This window comes from Anomaloglossus baeobatrachus, chromosome 3 (genome assembly GCF_048569485.1).
Source record: "Anomaloglossus baeobatrachus isolate aAnoBae1 chromosome 3, aAnoBae1.hap1, whole genome shotgun sequence".
NCBI lineage: Eukaryota > Metazoa > Chordata > Amphibia > Anura > Aromobatidae > Anomaloglossus > Anomaloglossus baeobatrachus.
Window position 1 is genome coordinate 4,748,044 of NC_134355.1, and position 22,629 is coordinate 4,770,672.

Below are 22,629 nucleotides of genomic sequence, written 5' to 3' on the forward strand. Positions count from 1 at the left end.
GAGCAGTCAGGGGGCCCACAGGGGAGGAAGCAGAGACCAGAGGGAGAGAGGGGCAGTACACCAGAGCAGTCAGGGGGCCCGCAGGGGAGGAAGCAGAGACCAGAGGGAGAGAGAGGCAGTACACCAGAGCAGTCATGGGGCCCACAGGGGAGGAAGCAGAGACCAGAGGGAGAGAGGGGCAGTACACCAGAGCAGTCAGGGGACCCGCAGGGGAGGAAGCAGAGACCAGAAGGAGAGAGGGGCAGTACACCAGAGCAGTCAGGGGACCCGCAGGGGAGGAAGCAGAGGCCAGAGGGAGAGAGGAGCAGTACACCAGAGCAGTCAGGGGGCCCGCAGGGGAGGAAGCAGAGGCCAGAGGGAGAGAGGAGCAGTACACCAGAGCCGTCAGGGGGCCCACAGGGGAGGAAGCAGAGACCAGAGGGAGAGAGGGGCAGTACACCAGAGCAGTCAGAGGGCCCACAGGGGAGGAAGCAGAGACCAGAGGGAGAGAGGGGCAGTACACCAGAGCAGTCAGGGGGCCCACAGGGGAGGAAGCAGAGACCAGAGGGAGAGAGGGGCAGTACACCAGAGCAGTCAGGAGGCCCGCAGGGGAGGAAGCAGAGACCAGTGGAAGAGAGGGGCAGTACATTAGAGCAGTCATGGGGCCCACAGGGGAGGAAGCAGAGACCAGAGGGAGAGAGGGGCAGTACACCATAACAATCACGGGGACCGTAGGGGAGGAAGCAGAGGCGAGAGGGAGAGAGGGGCAGTACACCATAACAATCACGGGGACCGCAGGGGAGGAAGCAGAGGCCAGAGGGAGAGAGGAGCAGTACACCAGAGCAGTCAGGGGGCCCGCAAGGGAGGAAGCAGAGACCAGAGGGAGAGAGGGGCAGTACACCAGAGCAGTCAGGAGGCCCACAAGGGAGGAAGTAGAGACCAGAGGGAGAGGGGGAGAGGGAGAGAGGGGAAGAGGGGCAGTACACGACAGCAGTCAGGGGGCCCGCAGGGGAGGAAGCAGAGACTGGGGGGAGAGAGAAAGAGACCAGGGGACCGCATGAGAGAGGTGCAGTGTACCAGAGCAGAGCCAGGGAGCCATGGGGGAGAGAGAGCAGAGACCAGGGGGCCCAGAGTGGGAAGAAAGCAAAGAAGAGGGAGGTCCGGTGAGGGGGGTAGAGAGCAGGGACCAGGTGGATGTGAGAGCAGAGTACAGGGGGAGAGGGACATGGACTAAGGGACCATGAGAGAGGGGCAGTATACCATAGCAAAGACCATGGAGCCCACAGGGGAAGAGCAGAGACCGGGAGATGATGGGATGGCTCATTAGGTGGTGATTGGATGGGGGGATGGGATGGCTCATTAGGTGGTGATTTGATGGGATGGCTCATTAGGTGGCGATTGGATTGGGGGGGATGGAATGGCTCATTAGATGGTGATTGGATAGGATGGCTCATTAGGTGGTGATTGGATAGCTCATTAGGTTGTGATTGGATGGGGGGGATAGGAAGGCTCAATAGGTGGTGATTGGATGGGGGGGGGGGGGGGGTAGGACAGCTCATTAGTTATTAACCACTTTCAGAATATTTACTCACCGAACGGCACGATGATGGGACACGTGATGCTGTAAGTCATCACCACGGTGAATATACACATCATCCAGGCATACGCCGCCCCAAACTGAAACTCATAAGCCTGGTGCTGGGGGTGAGAAGAGGACAGTAAATTATACGATTTGAGCACATGACCAGGAAACGTCCTCCCCGATCTATAGACATGAGTTTGGCTCCTCCCACAGTGCAGAGTGGCTCCTCCCACAACACATAGTAGCTCCTCCCAAAGCCTGCCCGCTAAGAACACATGCTCGGTTATTGCTCACCCGCTTCACGTTTTTGCGCTCTGCGGCAGAACGTGCTAGACACAGGCGGATCATGTACATCAGCAGACCCGGGATGCGGAGCAGGTCCATGGCATTACCAATGAAGGCCGAGGCTATGACGTAATTGACGAAGAACGCCCCGTTATCCGGGAGGAACACGCACCTGACGGAGATAGAAGTATGAATACGCGGGGGATCAGAGGGCGCTCCAACAACCTCACAGATCTTCTGAGGGGCGTGCGTTACTTACTCAAACCTTATGGTCGCCTCTGCCAGAAACTTCTGATCAAAGAGCCAGCGGAAGAACAAGTCCAGGCTGCAGGGACAGAAGGACAATGGTTACCGGCAGCCGTGGCAGAGGACAAGATGGCGGCAGCGGCAGAAATCACCTGCTGAGTCCCAGCGACGGCAGCAGCAGCACCATGAAGATCAGGAAGGTGTAACACTTGTGCATCGTCGTCCGGTTCTCACCTGACCTGGAATGAGAAGGGGTGAGAAGGTGATGGCGGATGCTCGCACGGTGCGACCACCAATCCTGCAGTCACCCGCCATACCTGGTCCAGTGCGCCTCGAAGAAAGCCGAGTAGTAGACGATGGTGGGGAGCAGAGCGGAGAACGCCCACAGTAATAAGGTGGGGAAGAACTGGGTGATGATGGGATTCTGCAGAAAGGGAACCGATCATGTGATCATGAAGGCCACGAGCGCTGCCGGAAAGCGACGTACGCACCAGACCGGCACAGGCCCGGCCACACACTCACGTTCAGATACTCCACGGGTTTGGTGACATTGAACTTATCCATGGTGGTGATGATGATGGCCGGGGTGGTGAGGAAGAAGAGGAGGAGGAAGAGGATGACGTTGATGATCAAGCAGCGGATCCACCACACAAAGCCCCGGGTGGAGAGGTGCTCCCTGCGGACAAAAAGGACATCACGACACATGAGCAACCGTCCCTGCACAGACACCGCTGATACGAGAGGTCCCTCCGATCAACACCTCTAACCCTATGTTATACCAACTCTACAGCGCCACCCGGTGGCTGCCAAAGAAAATCAAAGTCAGAGGGATCACAAAACACTTTCCTAGATCCCGGACTCCTAAGCTATGTATTAAAGGAGTCCAGAGGGTGGAGCTTAATGCTCTCACCTAGTGCCACCTCAAGGGAATAGGAAAGTCAATTCCACCTGACTAATTAATGTCTGTCCTGAAGAGCGGACCTCTCAAGTATGAGCCGCTTACATCGAGGACCCTCAAGCTTCACCTCTACTCTCCAGATCAGCGCCAGAACCGCTGCCGTCTAAAACGGTTCCATCCGATATATAAACATGTCACACATCTTCCAGGCCTGGCCATACTCACCAGTAGATGTTCTGGGGGTCCGGGGCATAGGTCACCGCCCAGTTGTGGACATGCAGAGCTTCGGTGCAGGAGGAGAATTTGGGTTCCCCGCGACAGCTGCAGCCGTGACATTTACACGCATTGAAATCTTTCAGGATCCTGCAGGAAAAGAGAAAGTGCAGTAAGACTGTGAGCCCTCGCCTGTAGACTGTGAGCCCTCGCGGGCAGGGTCCTCTCTCCTCCTATACCAGTCTGTCTTGTACTGTTAATGATTGTTGTACGTATACCCTCTTTCACTTGTAAAGCGCCATGGAATAAATGGCGCTATAATAATAAATAATAATAATAATAATAATAAGACCCCCGGGAGCCAGGAAGAGGGGAGCCCCACCCCCGGGAGCCAGGCAGAGGGCGGCCCCACCCCCAGGAGACCCAGGCAGAGGGCGGCACCCGCCACCCCCGGGGGAGCCAGGCAGAGGGCGGCGCCCGCCACCCCCGAGGGAGCCAGGCAGAGGTCGGCCCCCGCCACCCCCGAGGGAGCCAGGCAGAGGTCGGCCCCCGCCACCCCCGAGGGAGCCAGGCAGAGGTCGGCCCCCGCCACCCCCGAGGGAGCCAGGCAGAGGTCGGCCCCCACCACCCCCGAGGGAGCCAGGCAGAGGGCGGCCCCCGCCACCCCCGAGGGAGCCAGGCAGAGGGCGGCCCCCGCCACCCCCGAGGGAGCCAGGCAGAGGGCGGCCCCCGCCACCCCCGAGGGAGCCAGGCAGAGGGCGGCCCCCGCCACCCCCGAGGGAGCCAGGCAGAGGGCGGCCCCCGCCACCCCCGAGGGAGCCAGGCAGAGGGCGGCCCCCGCCACCCCCGAGGGAGCCAGGCAGAGGGCCCCCCCAGGAGCCACACACATTTATAGAAACCATTGAGCACTACCAGACATGGCTGGGCTGATGGTTACAGATACTGGAGGATGGGTCTTGTAGTGAGGCTCACATACGTGGTGGGGGAGGGGGCTGTACATCGCACTTACAGGGCAGTGATGGCCTCATTGTGAAAGGTGACAAACGCCATCCCCAGGGGCTTCTCGTTGACCTTTTCCTTCTCCTTCTTGTATTCCTCCTTCAGTCGTTGCTCCAGTTTTGTGTAGTATTCGATGGCCTCCACCTGCACAAGAGGACGGGGACGCTAGAAAACCAGTGCGGACAAGATGGACCACCTCCCATCCCCCTACAGTACACCCAAAAATAATATACCAGGAGCCACCCCAGAGGGAAGAACAACCAACACCATCCATAGACCACAAAGTGCACGACACGGCGGGACTAGGAAGGGAATGACAGTGCTGCAGAGAGCACAGGAGGAGGGATCACTAGGGGGCGGGACTAGGAAGGGATTGACCGTGCTGCAGAGAGCACAGGAGGGGGGGGGGTCACTAAGGGGCGGGACTAGGAAGGGATTGACTGTGCTGCAGAGAGCACAGGAGGAGGGGTCACTAGAGGGCGGGACTAGGAAGGGATTGACCGTGCTGCAGAGAGCACAGGAGGAGGGGGTCACTAGAGGGCGGGACTAGGAAGGGATTGACCGTGCTCCAGAGAGCACAGGAGGAGGGGGTCACTAGAGGGCGGGACTAGGAAGGGATTGACCGTGCTCCAGAGAGCACAGGAGGAGGGGGTCACTAGAGGGCGGGACTAGGAAGGGATTGACCGTGCTCCAGAGAGCACAGGAGGAGGGGTCACTAGGGGGCGGGACTAGGCACTGATTGAGAGTTTATTTAATAATACAATAAAAACTACGAAGAAAAATAACACACGGCCCCTGAAGAAGACGGGTGAAACGAGCGTTGGGACACGGACATCCAGACACAACCCTCTAGCAGCTGCAGGTCAGCAGGGACATTTCAGTCATTTATGAACTAGAGGTGGTAGCACTTACTAAGTACAGAGCTATTATATGGAACCTAATGGTAATTACATATGGGATATGGACATCAGCTATATATATATATATATATTTATTTCACAGGAATTGAGCCTTTACATGTAATTGTGATCGAGTTCCTGCCCCTGAAGACAGCACATGTCATCTGATATATGTGCTAAGATATAAAGTGATGTTATGTAGGACTGTATAGTGTAAGGTTTTGTACTGTATAAGATGTAGCAGAGTTGAGCATGTTCCTATGTGTTGGTGTAGCAGTGTTAATGATGCAATGTATGTAGTATATAATGTACGATGCCTAATATGGTATACAAGTGTTATAAGTGAAATCTGCCCGGCAACAGAACGGTGACAGTTGAGATTCTGGGATTAGCCTATAGGAGAGGAGCTAGTGCTGAGGGGGAGAGATGGTTTCTATGGTAACATCAGTCAGGGCCCGGCCTGTGACAGGAGCAGAGCTCAGGTGTGAGGAGCAGCATAACGTGGGTGTCCTGAAGAGAGAAGACCGTACATAGGATGGTGTGACCGAGGAAAAGAGGACACAACTGAGAAAGAGAAGCAGGTGACCGTGTAAAGGAGTCAGGTCAGCGCACTGACCGGAGGAACGAGTGACCGAGAGAGTCAGGTCCTGGTGTAAGACAGAGCAGGACAAGGAATGGAGCGAGCGTCTTCAACGAGTATCTTAAGCTACTGAAGACGCCTCAGGGACACTCGCTAATGTGTAAGCTGCTTCCTGGTGCTCCCGGGCTGGAGGGAGTTAATGAAGGGGAGGAGCTTAGTCAGAAGAATAGTTAGGAAGTCAGTCAGAGTGAGAAGAGTCCCTGAGGGAGAAGAGCAGACTGCGCCTGAGAGGAGAGTCCCTGAGGGAGAGGAGCAGACTGCGTCTGAGAGGAGAGTCCCTGAGGGAGAGCAGCAGACTGCGCCTGTGAGAGGAGAGTCCCTGAGGGAGAGGAGCAGACTGCGTCTGAGAGGAGAGTCCCTGAGGGAGAGGAGCAGACTGCGTCTGAGAGGAGAGTCCCTGAGGGAGAGGAGCAGACTGCGTCTGTGAGGGGAGAGTCCCTGAGGGAGAGCAGCAGACTGCGGCTGTGAGAGGAGAGTCCCTGAGGGAGAGCAGCAGACTGCGGCTGTGAGAGGAGAGTCCCTGAGGGAGAGCAGCAGACTGCGGCTGTGAGAGGAGAGTCCCTGAGGGAAAGCAGCAGACTGCGCCTGAGAAGAGAGTCCCTGAGGGAGAAGAGCAGACTGCGTCTGAGAGGAGAGTCCCTGAGGGAGAGCAGCAGACTGCGCCTGAGAAGAGAGTCCCTGAGGGAGAAGAGCAGACTGCGTCTGAGAGGAGAGTCCCTGAGGGAGAGCAGCAGACTGCGCCTGTGAGAGGAGAGTCCCTGAGGGAGAGCAGCAGACTGCGTCTGAGAGGAGAGTCCCTGAGGGAGAGCAGCAGACTGCGCCTGTGAGAGAAGTGGTGGAAGAAAACCCCAATATTTGGTGTGACCTTCTGGGTCGAATCTGGGTGCTGGACATGCGGTGCAGCCCGGGTGGTGGCCATTTCCTTGCGCATACCTAACGAATCCTGTCAATCAGCGGGAAGGTCGGTGGGTGGAGAGAAGAGTAGGACCTGACTGACCAGAGAGAGACGGCGGATTCTGCGTGAACAATGAGGCTTATGGAGAGGATGAGGAGCTTAGGGCCCCAACGGGAGCCTGAGTACCAGGAAAGCGAATAGCGGGCAAAATGTATGAAATATCCGATGCTAGTGGTAACCCCTTCAGGGAACAAGATCGTGCAGAATGTGCCGAGGCGAGATAAGAGACTGTGACTGAAGTTGACAAGAAGTTTTGTTGACAGAAGCTGTGACCATGTGAGGGACGCATGAAGAAAATGTACAGCATGAATATTACTGTATAGCACTAAAGGGGTGACCGGGGGCGGAGGAAGAGCACCGGGCTGCAGCCGAACAGGAGCTGTGCCCCAACTAACCAGGACCCCCACCGCCCCTATACCATGTACACTGTGCTCTGCCCCCGACCGCCCCTATACCATGTATACTGTGCTCTGCCCCCGACCGCCCCTGTACCATGTACACTGTGCTCTGCCCCCGAAAACCTGTATAACATGTACACTGTGCTCTGCCCCCGACCGCCCCTATACCATGTACACTGTGCTCTGCCCCCGACCGCCCCTATACCATGTATACTGTGCTCTGCCCCCGACCGCCCCTATACCATGTACACTGTACTCTGCCCCCGAAAGCCCGTATAACATGTACACTGTGCTCTGCCCCCGACCGCCCCTGTACCATGTACACTGTGCTCTGCCCCCAACCGCCCCTGTACCATGTACACTGTGCTCTGCCCCGACCGCCCCTGTACCATGTACACTGTGCTCTGTCCCCGACCGCCCCTATACCATGTACACTGTGCTCTGCCCCCGACCGCCCCTATACCATGTATACTGTGCTCTGCCCCCGACCGCCCCTGTACCATGTACACTGTACTCTGCCCCCGAAAGCCCGTATAACATGTACACTGTGCTCTGCCCCCGACCGCCCCTGTACCATGTACACTGTGCTCTGCCCCCGACCGCCCCTGTGCCATGTACACTGTGCTCTGCCCCCGACCGCCCCTGTACCATGTACACTGTGCTCTGTCCCCGACCGCCCCTGTACCATGTACACTGTGCCCTGCCCCCGACCGCCCCTGTACCATGTACACTGTGCTCTGCCCCCGACCGCCCCTGTACCATGTACACTGTGCCCTGCCCCCGACCGCCCCTGTACCATGTACACTGTGCTCTGCCCCCGACCGCCCCTGTACCATGTACACTGTGCTCTGCCCCCGACCGCCCCTGTACCATGTACACTGTGCTCTGCCCCCACCGCCCCTGTACCATGTACACTGTGCTCTGCCCCCGACCGCCCCTGTACCATGTACACTGTGCTCTGCCCCCACCGCCCCTGTACCATGTACACTGTGCTCTGCCCCCGACCGCCCCTGTACCATGTACACTATGCTCTGCCCCCGACCGCCCCTGTACCATGTACACTGTGCTCTGCCCCCGACCGCCCCTGTACCATGTACACTGTGCTCTGCCCCTATACCATGTACACTGTGCTCTGCCCCTGTAACATGTACACTGTGCTCTGCCCCCGACCGCCCCTGTAACATGTACACTGTGCTCTGCCCTCTATTTTCCATCACTTGTGTTACTGCTGCTGCATATTACACTGTTCACTGTATTCGTGGATGCGGAGGACGGTTCTCGGCTGCTGCTATTGGTCCATTACTTAATTTTATTTTTCTATATAGTTTTTATTGTATTACATAAATTGTGAATTTTATGGGATTCATTTCAGCACTCGATTTTTTGGGTAGAAAAGTGAATATTGTCTAGTGCTCGTGCTTTCCTAATAACTAAAAAATGGTCAGTATAGAGAGACTTATACAAGTGAGTGACAGTGCTGCAGAGAGCAGAGGAGGAGGGCGAGACTAGACAGTGACCGTGCTGCAGAGAGCACAGGAGGAGGGCGGGACTAGACAGTGACAGTGCTGCAGAGAGCACAGGAGGAGGGCGGGACTAGACAGTGAGTGACAGTGCTGCAGAGAGCATAGGAGGAGGGCGGGACTAAACATTGACAGTGCTGCAGAGAGCACAGGAGGAGGGCCGGACTAGGCAGTGACAGTGCTGCAGAGAGCATAGGAGGAGGGCGGGACTAAACATTGACAGTGCTGCAGAGAGCACAGGAGGAGGGCGGGACTAGGCAGTGACAGTGCTGCAGAGCACAGGATGAGGGCGGGACTAGGCAGTGACAGTGCTGAGGAGAGCACATGTGGAGGGCAGGACTAGGCAGTGACAGTGCTGAGGAGAGCACAGGTGGAGGGCAGGACTAGGCAGTGACAATGCTGCAGAGAGCACAGGAGGAGGGCCGGACTAGACAGTGACAGTGCTGCAGAGAGCACAGGAGGAGGGCCGGACTAGACAGTGACAGTGCTGCAGAGATCACAGGAGGAGGGCCGGACTAGGCAGTGACAGTGCTGCAGAGAGCACAGGAGGAGGGCGGGACTAGGCAGTGAGTAACAGTGCTGCGGAGAGCACAGGAGGAGGGTGGGACCAGGCAGTGACAGTGTTGCTGAGAGCACAGGAGGCGGGCGGGACTAGGTATTGATTGCCAGTGCTGCAGAGAGCACAGGAGGAGGGCGGGACTAGACAGTGAGTGACAGTGCTGCAGAGAGCACAGGAGGAGGGCGGGACTAGGCAGTGACAGTGCTGCAGAGCACAGGATGAGGGCGGGACTAGGCAGTGACAGTGCTGAGGAGAGCACAGGTGGAGGGCAGGACTAGGCAGTGACAGTGCTGCAGAGAGCACAGGAGGAGGACGGGACTAGACAGTGAGTGACAATGCTGCAGAGAGCACAGGAGGAGGGCGGGACTAGACAGTGAGAGTGACAGTGCTGCAGAGAGCACAGGAGGAGGGCGGGACTAGACAGTGAGTGACAGTGCTGCAAGAGCACAGGAGGAGGACGGGACTAGACAGTGAGTGACAGTGCTGCAAGAGCACAGGAGGAGGACGGGACTAGGCAGTGACAGTGCTGCAGAGCACAGGAGGAGGGCGGGACTAGGCAGTGAGTAACAGTGCTGCGGAGAGCACAGGAGGAGGGCGGGACTAGGCAGTGACAGTGCTGCCGAGAGCACAGGAGGCGGGCGGGACTAGGTATTGATTGCCAGTGCTGTAGAGAGCACAGGAAGAGGGCGGGACTAGACAGTGAGTGACAGTGCTGCAGAGAGCACAGGAGAAGGGCGGGACTAGGCAGTGACAGTGCTGAGGAGAGCACAGGTGGAGGGCAGGACTAGGCAGTGACAATGCTGCAGAGAGCACAGGAGGAAGGCGGGACTAGACAGTGAGTGACAGTGCTGCGGAGAGCACAGGAGGAGGGCGGGACTAGACAGTGAGTGACAGTGCTGCGGAGAGCACAGGAGGAGGGCGGGACTAGACAGTGAGTGACAGTGCTGCGGAGAGCACATGAGGAGGGCGGGACTAGACTGACAGTGCTGGAGAGCACAGGAGGAGGGCGGGACTAGGCAGGGAGTGAGTGCTGCAGAGAGCACAGGAGGAGGGCGGGACTAGACAGTGACAGTGCTGCAGACAGCACAGGAGGAGGGCATGAATAGGCAGTGACTGTGCTGCAGAGAGGACAGGAGGAGGTGGTCACTTTGTGGGAAATGTGACCCGTCTCGGCAGCTCCTCACCTGCTCACAGCCTTTGATCACGCAGCAGCACAGGTGACCGCAGGGTTTAGGGTTGATGAAGGATGTCATGTTCTCTCGGCTTAGCAGGTTATTAAAGTACAAGCGTCCACGTTCAGCCTTCTTCCTGCAGAGACCCAGGAAAAAAATGAAAATCGGTGTTCAGTATGAAAGTCACATGACGAAAAAAACATGGGGAGCGAGCGAGGGGGTAACAGAGCGACCAAGAGGAGTGAGCGATCGAGTGAGCGACAAGGGAAGGACGCAAGTGCGAGGGGGGAGCGACAGACCAACAAGGGAAGGGAGGGAGAGAGCGGGAGGGGGGGGGCAGACCCACAAGGGAAGAGAGGAAGGGAGAGAGCGAGGCGGGCGACAGATCCACAGAGGGGCGCGACAGGGGAGGCGGTGAGCGAGCAAGTGAAAGGGGGCAAAAGAGCAAGCAGGGGAGGGAGCGAGCGAAGGGGACAAAAGAGTGACCAGGGGAGTGAGCGAGTTCCCCACCAAATCAGATTTATCTTCCACCACCCGAGTGTGAGTGCAGGGCCCCACTGGTCATTGGTAGACACGATAGGGGTTAATGGAGCAGTCGACATGCTTGCACCCGCTTTTACATACAATTCTACCGGGATATAGAAGTCAGTGAGTGCCGACACTGGCACTGCTCAGTGTTTGCAGCACATGGACACTGCTGGAGAGAACGGGAAAAGTAATTGCCAGGAATCCTATGTATGGGCTGAGCCCCAAATCCTGGTCTTTGCTATTTGATCCAGTGACGCAGCCCTCGTGACAGGCTGATTACGGTAGATCCTCGAAGACATCGCGCTCTCAGGGGTTTACCTTTCTGCATCCAGGAACATCAGTCTGGCAACATCATAACACGGCCGGGCCTCCAGGACGGTGCAGTTAGTGTAGGCCTCTCTACAAGAAACATGCATGATCACACACAACAGTCATTGAGGAGCACGCTCGCCGACACAGAGGCCCCGAACAAAAGAGCACATGACCCCAGGACTCACACAGGCCCCACAGGACTCAAACAGGCCCCCTGGACTCACACAGGCCCCCTGGACTCACACAGGCCCCCTGGACTCACACAGGCCCCCTGGACTCACACAGGCCCCCTGGACTCACACAGGCCCCCTGGACTCACACAGGCCCCCTGGACTCACACAGGCCCCCTGGACTCACACAGGCCCCCAGGACTCACACAGGCCCCCAGGACTCACACAGGCCCCCAGGACTCACACAGGCCCATCATACTTACTCAAAATGTTTCTTGATTTTCTCTGGCTCGGCATACTTGGATATCCCATTAATGAAGAGTGTGCGCTTCACCTGTATACGAGAGAAGAGGTATAAAAGCAGGACACTGCGGTCACATCAGCGCAAAGAAGTGAGAGCCCCCCACAAGACAGGAAAGAAGAGCGGTGCGGGAGACCGGAGGGCTCCCACAGCAGGTGAGGAAGTCAGAGTACGGATGCCCCCCTCCATAGGTGTCAGAGTATGGGCGCCCCCCTATCCACGGGTCTATGGGATGAGGAGCAGAAGGTGCAGTGAGCGTGGGGCCACGTTACCAAGTCGTCCTCCTTGTAGCGCATCTTGGACGTGTGGCGTCTCATGCTGTAAACGGTGAGCAGCAGATACAGGAAAGCGAAGGTGGTGTGCAGCCAGAGCAGGTTATTTCTGAGAGAAGAAAGACACCGGTCACAGCGGAGCAACACGACACGAGCGGAGAAAGAATCTACACACAACGAGGAAATATACAGAATTGTGTAATAGTCTTAGGCAGAAGTGGAGAACATGCCGCAGAGTAAGAAACTACAAATTATCTGCAATAATCAGAATATAAAGTGAAGAGAAATGCGAATTTCCTCAACATCAGGGGACCGCCAGTCGCATCGGTCCTCCGCCGTCTGTGATCACCCGTCTCCTCCATCCTCAGTATTCGGTTCCTGCCAGTGTCATCCGTCCTCAGTATTCAGTGACCGCCCGTCTCCTCCCTCCTCAGTATTCAGCGACCGCCCGTCGCCTCCCTCCTCAGTATTCAGTGACCGCCCGTCGCCTCCATCCTCAGTATTCAGTGACCGCCCGTCGCCTCCATCCTCAGTATTCAGTGACCGCCCGTCGCCTCCATCCTCAGTATTCAGCGACCGCCCGTCGCCTCCATCCTCAGTATTCAGTGACCGCCCGTCGCCTCCATCCTCAGTATTCAGTGACCGCCCGTCGCCTCCATCCTCAGTATTCAGTGACCGCCCGTCGCCTCCATCCTCAGTATTCAGTGACCGCCCGTCGCCTCCATCCTCAGTATTCAGTGACCGCCCGTCGCCTCCATCCTCAGTATTCAGTGACCGCCCGTCGCCTCCATCCTCAGTATTCAGTGACCGCCCGTCGCCTCCATCCTCAGTATTCAGTGACCGCCCGTCGCCTCCATCCTCAGTATTCAGTGACCGCCCGTCGCCTCCATCCTCAGTATTCAGTGACCGCCCGTCGCCTCCATCTTCAGTATTCAGTGACCGCCCGTCGCCTCCATCTTCAGTATTCAGTGACCGCCCGTCGCCTCCATCTTCAGTATTCAGTGACCGCCCGTCGCCTCCATCTTCAGTATTCAGTGACCGCCCGTCTCCTCCGCTCTCCGTATTTGGTGTGAGAATAAAATCTATTTTGATCTTAGTGTTCATCTTGTCCTATAGCTAATGATGTCATAGGGATCCGCTAACACTGATGAGGAAGTCTCACATTTCCGCTCACGCCCTTACTGCTCTCATTGGTGCATAGTTGAGAGGAGAGTTTTCCTTTGTTTGTGCTGCTATATAAACTGGTCACACGCACTAATAAAGCAGAATTCTCCGAGTACACCATACTGAGTTTGCGCTGTATTGCGTTCCCGAGCGCTCGTAAAACAAATGTTATTAATTTGGAGTTAAAATGTCTGTTCATTATAATAAGGATGGTAAAAATAAGAGGACACTGAAAGAATGCGAGTACACAAATAAGGGAGGAGGTGAACTAACCAGGAGCCACATGTATGACTGTTTATACAATGGACTGGACGGACTTAGACAAGTCCCTTAGTACCCTCTGCCTATAATGGGCCAGGACCGTGGACATGTACAGCATATATAGTACAGAATATAGGAGGGAATCCGTTACTCATGTAGTATGTTGCTCAGGTGTAAGGTCCACTCCCCACATGCTCCGACCATCCTCTCTGGAGGAGCCATGTCTCCACATCTGTAGACTTGTGGTGAGGAGGTCAGGGATGAGACACTCCAACAACTAAGACATGAGGCGCGACCTCTACTAAAAGACTGAATAGTAAAGGATTCGGTCATTATACAGAAGCTGTTACTAGAGATAAGACGCCTGTTCTCTTAGGCTGCTTTCACACATCCGTTTTTCGCCGTCCGGCACAATCCGGCGAATTGCGAAAACAGATTTGGCGTCGGATCCGTTTTATGCCCCATAGACTTGTATTAGCGTCGGATTGTGCCGGATGGCCTTGTGTTGCATGCGGCGTCCGCCGGATGTGGCGAAAAGTCTTCGTCCAATGGCCGGAAAGGACGCAGCATGCAGCTTTTTTTGTCTCCGGCAAAAAAACGGACCACGCCGTCCAGCATGTTGTACAATGCAAGCCTATGGGCGCCGGATCCGTCGTCATCCGGTATATGATGGAATCCAACGACGGATCCAGTTCTCAACTGCGCATGCTCAGTATCACAACGGATCAGTCAAAAAACGGAAGGAACGCATGGAAGAAACTGATGCAATGGATCAGTTTTTTCACCGGATCCGTTGCATCAGTTTTTGCCGGATTGTGCTGCACGGCAAAAACTGGATGTGTGAAAGCAACCTTATTTCACACAAATCCAAGCTGCAGATAGAAGTGTAGGATGAAAACGGAGGAATTTACAAAATGTAAAGTGGGATGTGACTGCACCTAATAATAAAGAAGTTGGGACAGTCATGGAGGAGCTCTCATTAGTAGATGAATGAGCATGTGCAGATGTGAGGCTCAGGGATCAGCATTGTAAGGTCCTGCAGCATTGGAGCTGACAGAAGAGAGGGGGAATCTGAAAATATTAAATGACGTACCTTCGTGAAAGATGTGATAAAATATTTTGCCATTTGTAATGAATTGTATAGATCTGAGAGACGGAGATTATGAATGGCCTTTGTGAAAGAAGAAAAAAAAAAAGGCCTAATAGGGAGGTGCTTGTTACCTTGTGATAGATACTGGAGCAGGGAAGTCTGTTGTATATGCAAATTATGCAAATAGGTTTTTTTTGGGAAATCATCAAAGCATTTTATGGTGATTTATTTGGATTATTTTTTTTTATTGTAGGTCTTTGCTCCGAAACTGCCAGTATTTGGGGTTTTTTTTCCCTTCATGGACATAAAGAGGTTATAGTATACATGGACTGAATGTACATTGCTTCCTGAAATGTCCTCAATTTTGCAAAAATTGACTCCTCCATATCCAGAGGTTGTGATGCTTTAATTTACAGTATGTAGATAATTTATGGCTTTTTATATCTTTATGATATTTAATGTCAGGAGGCATCTATTTTCTTTTTGCATTTCCCAGCAGAGAACAAACTACAGTCGGAATAGGAGGCAGAGATGAAGATACTCAATCACTGTAGCGTGTAGAGCTGCAAAGGGAAGATGGCCAAATGCGTAAATAGGCAGCAGATCTTTCCTAATATCATATGAGAAACCTATAAATACCATAGACTGTGTATGAGCCCAAATGGAGGCTCTCCTGTTATCAAATGAACCTGGCATAGTGAAGATAAAGCTCACACCTGAGCTGACACTAATGGAGCCAGAGGAGATATTCGCACAGTTGCAGTCGATAAAGAAGCAGCAAAGAGGCCAAGAGTTGAGAGTCTTCCAAAGAATCATCGGGTTGTGTTAAAAGCTGTAAGTTCTTATCTACAATACAAGACAATTTCCTCTCAGATGGTAGATGAACCGACCAGGAGATAATCTGCAGGATCTGCTCCTGTCATATAGACCGATACAATCTCAGATCTACAGGTCCGGGAGCACTTGGGCACCAGCGATCATAACATGTGAAGCTTCAATGTAATATTCAATAGAACATTTCACAGGGGAAATGCTAAAGAAGGGAATTTTGTTACTTACCATAAATTCCTTTTCTTCTAGCTCCTATTGGGAGACCCAGACGATTGGGTGTATAGCACTGCCCTCCGGAGGCCACACAAAGCAATTACACTAAAAAGTGTAAGGCCCCTCCCCTTCTGGCTATACACCCCCAGTGGGATCACTGGCTCACCAGTTTTAGTGCAAAAGCAAGAAGGAGGAAAGCCAATAACTGGTTTAAACAAATTCACTCCGAAGATACGTCGGAGAACTGAAAACCATTCAACATGAACAACATGTGTACCCGAAAAACAACCAAAAATCCCGAAGGACAACAGGGCGGGTGCTGGGTCTCCCAATAGGAGCTAGAAGAAAAGGAATTTACGGTAAGTAACAAAATTCCCTTCTTCTTCGGCGCTCCATTGGGAGACCCAGACGATTGGGACGTCCAAAAGCTGTCCCTGGGTGGGTAAAGAAATACCTCATGTTAGAGCTGCAAAGACAGCCCTCCCCTACGGGGAGGCAACTGCCGCCTGCAGGACTCTTCTACCTAGGCTGGCGTCCGCCGAAGCATAGGTATGCACCTGATAATGTTTGGTGAAAGTGTGCAGACTCGACCAGGTGGCTGCCTGGCACACCTGTTGAGCCGTAGCCTGGTGTCGTAATGCCCAGGACGCACCCACGGCTCTGGTAGAATGGGCCTTCAGCCCTGATGGAACCGGAAGCCCAGCAGAACGGTAGGCTTCAAGAATTGGTTCTTTGATCCATCGAGCCAGGGTGGCTTTGGAAGCCTGCGACCCTTTGCGCTTACCAGCGACAAGGACAAAGAGTGCATCCGAGCGGCGTAGGGGCGCCGTGCGGGAAATGTAGATTCTGAGTGCTCTCACCAGATCCAACAAATGTAAATCCTTTTCATACCGATGAACTGCATGCGGATAAAAGGAAGGCAAGGAGATATCCTGATTAAGATGAAAAGAGGATACCACCTTAGGGAGAAACTCCTGAATGGGGCGCAGCACTACCTTGTCCTGGTGGAACACCAGGAAAGGAGCCTTGGATGACAGCGCTGCTAGTTCGGACACTCTCCGAAGAGACGTGACCGCTACCAGAAAGGCCACTTTCTGTGAGAGTCGAGAAAGTGACACATCCCTCAGAGGCTCGAAGGGCGGCTTCTGGAGAGCAACAAGGACCTTGTTTAGATCCCACGGATCTAACGGCCGCCTGTACGGAGGAACGATATGACAAACCCCCTGCAGGAACGTGCGCACCTGAGAAAGTCGTGCTAGACGCTTCTGAAAAAACACGGATAGTGCCGAGACTTGCCCTTTAAGGGAGCCGAGCGACAAGCCCTTTTCCAACCCAGATTGCAGGAAGGAAAGAAAGACAGGTAACGCGAATGGCCAGGGAGATACTCCTTGTGCAGAGCACCAGGATAAGAAAATCTTCCACGTTCTGTGGTAGATCTTAGCAGAAGTGGACTTCCTAGCCTGTCTCATGGTGGCCACGACCCCTTGGGATAATCCTGAAGACGCTAGGATCCAGGACTCAATGGCCACACAGTCAGGTTCAGGGCCGCAGAATTCCGATGGAAAAACGGCCCTTGGGACAGTAAGTCTGGACGGTCTGGTAGTGCCCACGGTTGGCCGACCGTGAGATGCCACAGATCCGGGTACCACGACCTCCTCGGCCAGTCTGGGGCGACGAGTATGACGCGGCCGCAATCGGATCTGATCTTGCGTAACACTCTGGGCAAGAGTGCCAGAGGTGGAAACACATAAGGGAGCCGGAACTGCGACCAATCTTGCACTAAGGCGTCTGCCGCCAGAGCTCTTTGATCGCGAGACCGCGCTATGAAGGTCGGGACCTTGTTGTTGTGCCGAGACGCCATTAGGTCGACGTCCGGCACCCCCCAGCGGCGGCAGATTTCCTGAAACACGTCCGGGTGAAGGGACCATTCCCCTGCGTCCATGCCCTGGCGACTGAGGAAGTCTGCTTCCCAGTTTTCTACGCCCGGGATGTGAACTGCTGATATGGTGGATGCTCTTTCCTCTACCCACATCAGAATCCGCCTGACTTCCTGGAAGGCTTGCCGACTGCGTGTCCCTCCTTGGTGGTTGATGTATGCCACCGCTGTGGAGTTGTCCGACTGAATTCGGATCTGTTTTCCTTCCAACCACTGCTGGAAGGCTAATAGGGCAAGATACACTGCCCTGATCTCCAGAACATTGATCTGAAGGGTGGATTCCTGCTGAGTCCACGTCCCTTGAGCCCTGTGGTGGAGAAAAACTGCTCCCCACCCTGACAGACTCGCGTCTGTCGTGACCACTGCCCAGGATGGGGGCAGGAATGATCTTCCCTGCGATAATGAGGTGGGAAGAAGCTACCATAGCAGAGAATCCTTGGCCGTCTGAGAAAGGGAGACTTTCCTGTCTAGGGAAGTTGTCTTCCCATCCCATTGGCGGAGAATGTCCCATTGAAGTGGACGCAGATGAAACTGCGCGAACGGGACTGCCTCCATTGCTGCCACCATCTTCCCTAGGAAGTGCATGAGGCGCCTTAAGGGGTGCGACTGACCCTGAAGGAGAGACTGCACCCCTGTCTGTAGAGACCGCTGCTTGTCCAGCGGAAGCTTCACTATCGCTGAGAGAGTATGAAACTCCATGCCAAGATACGTTAGTGATTGAGTCGGTGCCAGGTTTGACTTTGAAAAGTTGATGATCCACCCGAAAGTCTGGAGAGTCTCCAGCGCAACATTCAGGCTGTGTTGGCATGCCTCTTGAGAGGGTGCTTTGACAAGTAGATCGTCTAAGTAAGGGATCACCGAATGTCCCTGAGAATGCAAGACTGCTACCACTGCCGCCATGACCTTGGTGAAAACCCGTGGGGCTGTCGCCAGACCAAATGGCAGAGCTACGAACTGGAGATGGTCGTCTCCTATCACGAAACGTAGAAAACGTTGGTGCTCTGTAGCAATCGGCACGTGGAGATAAGCATCTTTGATGTCTATTGATGCAAGGAAATCTCCTTGAGACATTGAGGCAATGACAGAGCGGAGGGATTCCATCCGGAACCGCCTGGCGTTCACATGCTTGTTGAGCAGCTTTAGGTCCAGAACAGGACGGAACGAGCCGTCCTTTTTTGGAACCACGAAGAGATTGGAGTAAAAACCTTGCCCTTGTTCCTGCAGAGGAACAGGGATCACCACTCCTTCTGCTCTTAGTGAGCACACCGCCTGCAGAAGAGCATCGGCTCGGTCGAGATGTGGGGAAGTTCTGAAGAACCGAGGCGGAGGATGAGAACTGAATTCTATCCTGTACCCGTGAGACAAAATGTCTGCTACCCACCGGTCTTTGACCTGTGGCAGCCAAATGTCGCAAAAGCGGGAGAGCCTGCCACCGACCGAGGATGCGGAGGGATGAGGCCGAAAGTCATGAGGCAGCCGCCTTGGAAGCGGTTCCTCCGGTTGTTTTCTTGGGGCGTGAATGAGCCCGCCAGGAATCTGAGCTCCTTTGCTCCTTCTGAGTCCCTTTGGACGAGGAGAATTGGGTCTTGCTGGAGCCTCGAAAGGACCGAAACCTCGACTGCCACTTCCTCTGTTGAGGTTTGCTCGATCTGGGCTGGGGTAAGGAGGAGTCCTTACCCTTGGACTGTTTAATGATCTCAGCCAATTGCTCACCAAACAGTCTGTCTCCAGATAGTGGCAAGCTGGTTAAACATTTCTTGGAAGCAGAATCTGCTTTCCATTCCTTTAACCACAAGGCTCTGCGCAAAACCACAGAGTTGGCAGACGCCATTGAGGTACGGCTCGTAGAGTCCAGGACAGCGTTGATAGCGTAAGTCGCAAACGCAGACATTTGCGAGGTTAGGGACGCTACTCGCGGCACTGCTGGACGTATGATAGAGTCCACTTGTGCCAGGCCAGCTGAAATAGCTTGGAGTGCCCACACGGCCGCGAATGCTGGAGCAAACGACGCGCCGATAGCTTCATAGACAGACTTTAACCAAAGGTCCATCTGTCTGTCATTGGCATCTTTAAGTGAAGCCCCATCTTCCACTGCAACTAAGGATCTAGCCGCAAGCCTGGAGATTGGGGGGTCCACCTTTGGACACTGGGTCCAGCGTTTGACCACGTCAGGGGGAAAGGGATAACGTGTATCCTTAAGACGTTTGGAGAAACGCTTATCTGGATAAGCATGATGTTTCTGGACTGATTCTCTGAAGTCAGAGTGGTCCAGAAAAGTACTCAATTTACGCTTAGGATACCGGAACTGGAACTTCTCCTGCTGTGCAGCTGCCTCCTCTGCTGAAGGGGCTGGGGGAGAAATATCCAACAGTCTATTGATGGCCGCTATAAGGTCATTTACCATAGCGTCACCATCAGGGGTATCTAGATTGAGAGCGGTGTCAGGAGTAGATTCCTGATCACCCACCTCTGTCTCCTCATACAGAGCCTCGTCTCGCTGAGACCCTGACCAGTGTGATGACGGCGAGGGTCTTTCCCAGCGAGCCCGCTTAGGCTGCCTGGGACTGTCATCCGAGTCAGAGTCTTCAGCCTGTGTTGCCTGGGACCCCCTTGAAGTACGGATTAGTTCCAACTGAGGGGGACCGGGGAGCATAGACACAGCAGTGTCCATGGTCTGAGAAACTGGCCTGGACTGCAAGGTTTCCAGGATTTTTGTCATAGTCACAGACATCTTATCAGCAAAAACTGCAAATTCTGTCCCCGTCACCGGGGCAGGGTTCACAGGCGTCTCTGCCTGGGCCACTACTACCATAGACTCTGGCTGACGAAGTGGCACAGGGACCGAACATTGCACACAATGGGGGTCATTGGAACCTGCCGGTAGATTAGCCCCACATGCGGCACAAGCAGTGCATACCGCCTGTGCCTTGGCACCCTTGCGTTTTGCGGATGACATGTTGTTGTCTCCTCAGAGCAATGAGGGTATAAGCCAAGAAGCGACTGTACAGTGCAATATAAATATATATGGTACAGAGAAAAAATGCACCAAATAACACTGTGGCACTAGTGGGGCCAGCACTTATGTGCAGCTTACCGCCCGCATAAACGCGGGTGTGTGGTCGCCAGAGTCCCTTGTCTGAGTCCCCCAGAGCCTGTGTCCGTTCTCCAGCCAGACTGCATGCAGGAATGGCTGCCGGCGTCCTGTGGAGAGGGGCGGGCCCTGGGCGTGTTGAGACCAAGAGCGGGAAACTTGTGTCCCCACTGTGCCCAGTGAGAGGGCTGGAGCATGTAAATAAGGCTCCAGCCCTCGGCGCTGCCTATTGCACAGCGTCTCTCCCTTTCCCTGATTGACAGGGTGGGGGCGGGAACGAACCGTAACTAGGCCGCAAAAGCCGGGGACTAGATTTATGAGCGCTGCCGCCGTAAAAGCGCGGGCAGCGCGAGTCCCCGGCGCACTACAAGTCCCAGCGGCGCCGCCGCTCCCGGAGCGGCCGGCGCGGTAGTTCCCAAGACATAAAATCACTCAGCTAAGCTGCAGTGACTCTAACCCGAGCGCGCAGCGCTAGTGCCCCCGGCGCACTAGCACACCCAGCAAGCCTGGAGTGTGCGTGGCCTGTCTGTGCGGGGACACAGAGTACCTGAACGTTGCAGGGCCTTGTCCCTGACTGTACTCAGCTCCTCCAGCAGGGTCTCTGGGTCTGTGGATGGAGCTCGGCCTCAGGGTTTGGGGGCCGGTAAGATCCCACTTCCACAGAGCCCCTCAGGGGGATGGGGAAGGAAAGCAGCATGTGGGCTCCAGCCTCCGTACCCGCAATGGGTACCTCAACCTTACAAACCGCAAGTGGGGTGAGAAGGGAGCATGCTGGGGGCCCTATATGGGCCCTCTTTTCTTCCATCCGATATAGTCAGCAGCTACTGCTGACTAAACAGTGGAGCTATGCGTGGATGTCTGACCTCCTTCGCACAAAGCAGAAAACTGGTGAGCCAGTGATCCCACTGGGGGTGTATAGCCAGAAGGGGAGGGGCCTTACACTTTTTAGTTTAATTGCTTTGTGTGGCCTCCGGAGGGCAGTGCTATACACCCAATCGTCTGGGTCTCCCAATGGAGCGCCGAAGAAATCTGGAATATTAGGAAAGCTGATTTCAACAAATTAAGGGAAGAGCTTAAATGTGTAGATTGGGACAATGTCATGGTAACTGGGGATACCGAACATAAATGTTGCAAGGTTAAGGATATACTTCTAGAGTCCTGTAAATAACTTACACCATCTGATAATAAAATGTCCAGGAATAAAAAGAAACCACTATGGATAAATAAGACTGTACAAAGTATAATAACACAAAAACAAAGGGCCGAGAAATCGCTAAGGCTGAGAATACAGAAATTGCATTTCAGGAGTATAAAGATCAATTGAAAATGTAAAAAAGAAATCAAGCTACTGAAACAAAAATCGCCATAGACATTTAAAGAAATCCCAAAATTTTGTATAAATACATCAATGCCAAAAAAAAAAGAAGATTGTATCAGCCCCTTAAAACATAAGATAATTATAGAGGACAAAGAAACAGCTGAGCTATTAAACAGGTACTTTTCATCTGTGCTCACCAAGGAACTGAATGTTCCAGGGACAATTCAACAAGTCAAAAATCAATGTTTACCACCTGATATAATTAATTTAAACACAAGAAAAAGTTCGCCTACGTCTGAGTAAATTAAACATTGACAAATCCCCAGGGCCAGATGGCATTCATCCACGACTATTGAGGGAATTGAGCTCCGTAATTGACAGACCGCTGTATCTCATCTTTTTAGACTCGCTTGTAACAAGGTTGGTGCCTCAGGATTGCTGATGTGGTACCGATATTTAAGAAAGGTAAGAGGATAGATCCAAGCAACTACCGTCCAGTAAGCCAGACATCAGTGGTGTGTGATGTTTTTGAGGGCATTTTAAAGGCATGACATGCAACGATATAGATAGAATAATATAATAACTGATTACTACCATGTATTCATGAAAGATACCGTACTTTTCGCTTTATAAGATGCACCCCCAAATTTGGTGAAGGAAAAGAGATTTTTTTTTTTTAATGTTAAATGGGGTCCATCTTATAATGCCAGTGTCCGTCTAACAAATCATATAGGGTACATGTCCCTCATAGCCCCCATCCTAAAATTAGCCCCCTTAATCTGGATATGGTCCCCTTA

The 22,629-nt window shown here is 53.9% G+C and overlaps 1 protein-coding gene across 2 annotated transcripts in view; it reads right to left on the reverse strand.

The window, feature by feature from the left end:
- Positions 1 to 22,629, reverse strand: part of TMEM63B (transmembrane protein 63B) — an 88,373-nt gene that overhangs the window by 3,590 nt on the left and 62,154 nt on the right. For both annotated transcript variants that reach the window (XM_075338966.1, XM_075338965.1), the window contains 12 exons: positions 11,929 to 12,037; positions 11,619 to 11,689; positions 11,192 to 11,272; positions 10,358 to 10,481; positions 4,213 to 4,346; positions 3,216 to 3,353; positions 2,615 to 2,768; positions 2,410 to 2,516; positions 2,245 to 2,331; positions 2,106 to 2,171; positions 1,856 to 2,018; positions 1,572 to 1,677 (listed from right to left, as the gene is read on the reverse strand). In XM_075338966.1, the coding sequence (XP_075195081.1) occupies positions 1,572 to 1,677; positions 1,856 to 2,018; positions 2,106 to 2,171; positions 2,245 to 2,331; positions 2,410 to 2,516; positions 2,615 to 2,768; positions 3,216 to 3,353; positions 4,213 to 4,346; positions 10,358 to 10,481; positions 11,192 to 11,272; positions 11,619 to 11,689; positions 11,929 to 12,037 (1,340 nt within the window). The remainder of the gene's footprint in view (positions 1 to 1,571; positions 1,678 to 1,855; positions 2,019 to 2,105; positions 2,172 to 2,244; positions 2,332 to 2,409; positions 2,517 to 2,614; positions 2,769 to 3,215; positions 3,354 to 4,212; positions 4,347 to 10,357; positions 10,482 to 11,191; positions 11,273 to 11,618; positions 11,690 to 11,928; positions 12,038 to 22,629) is intronic.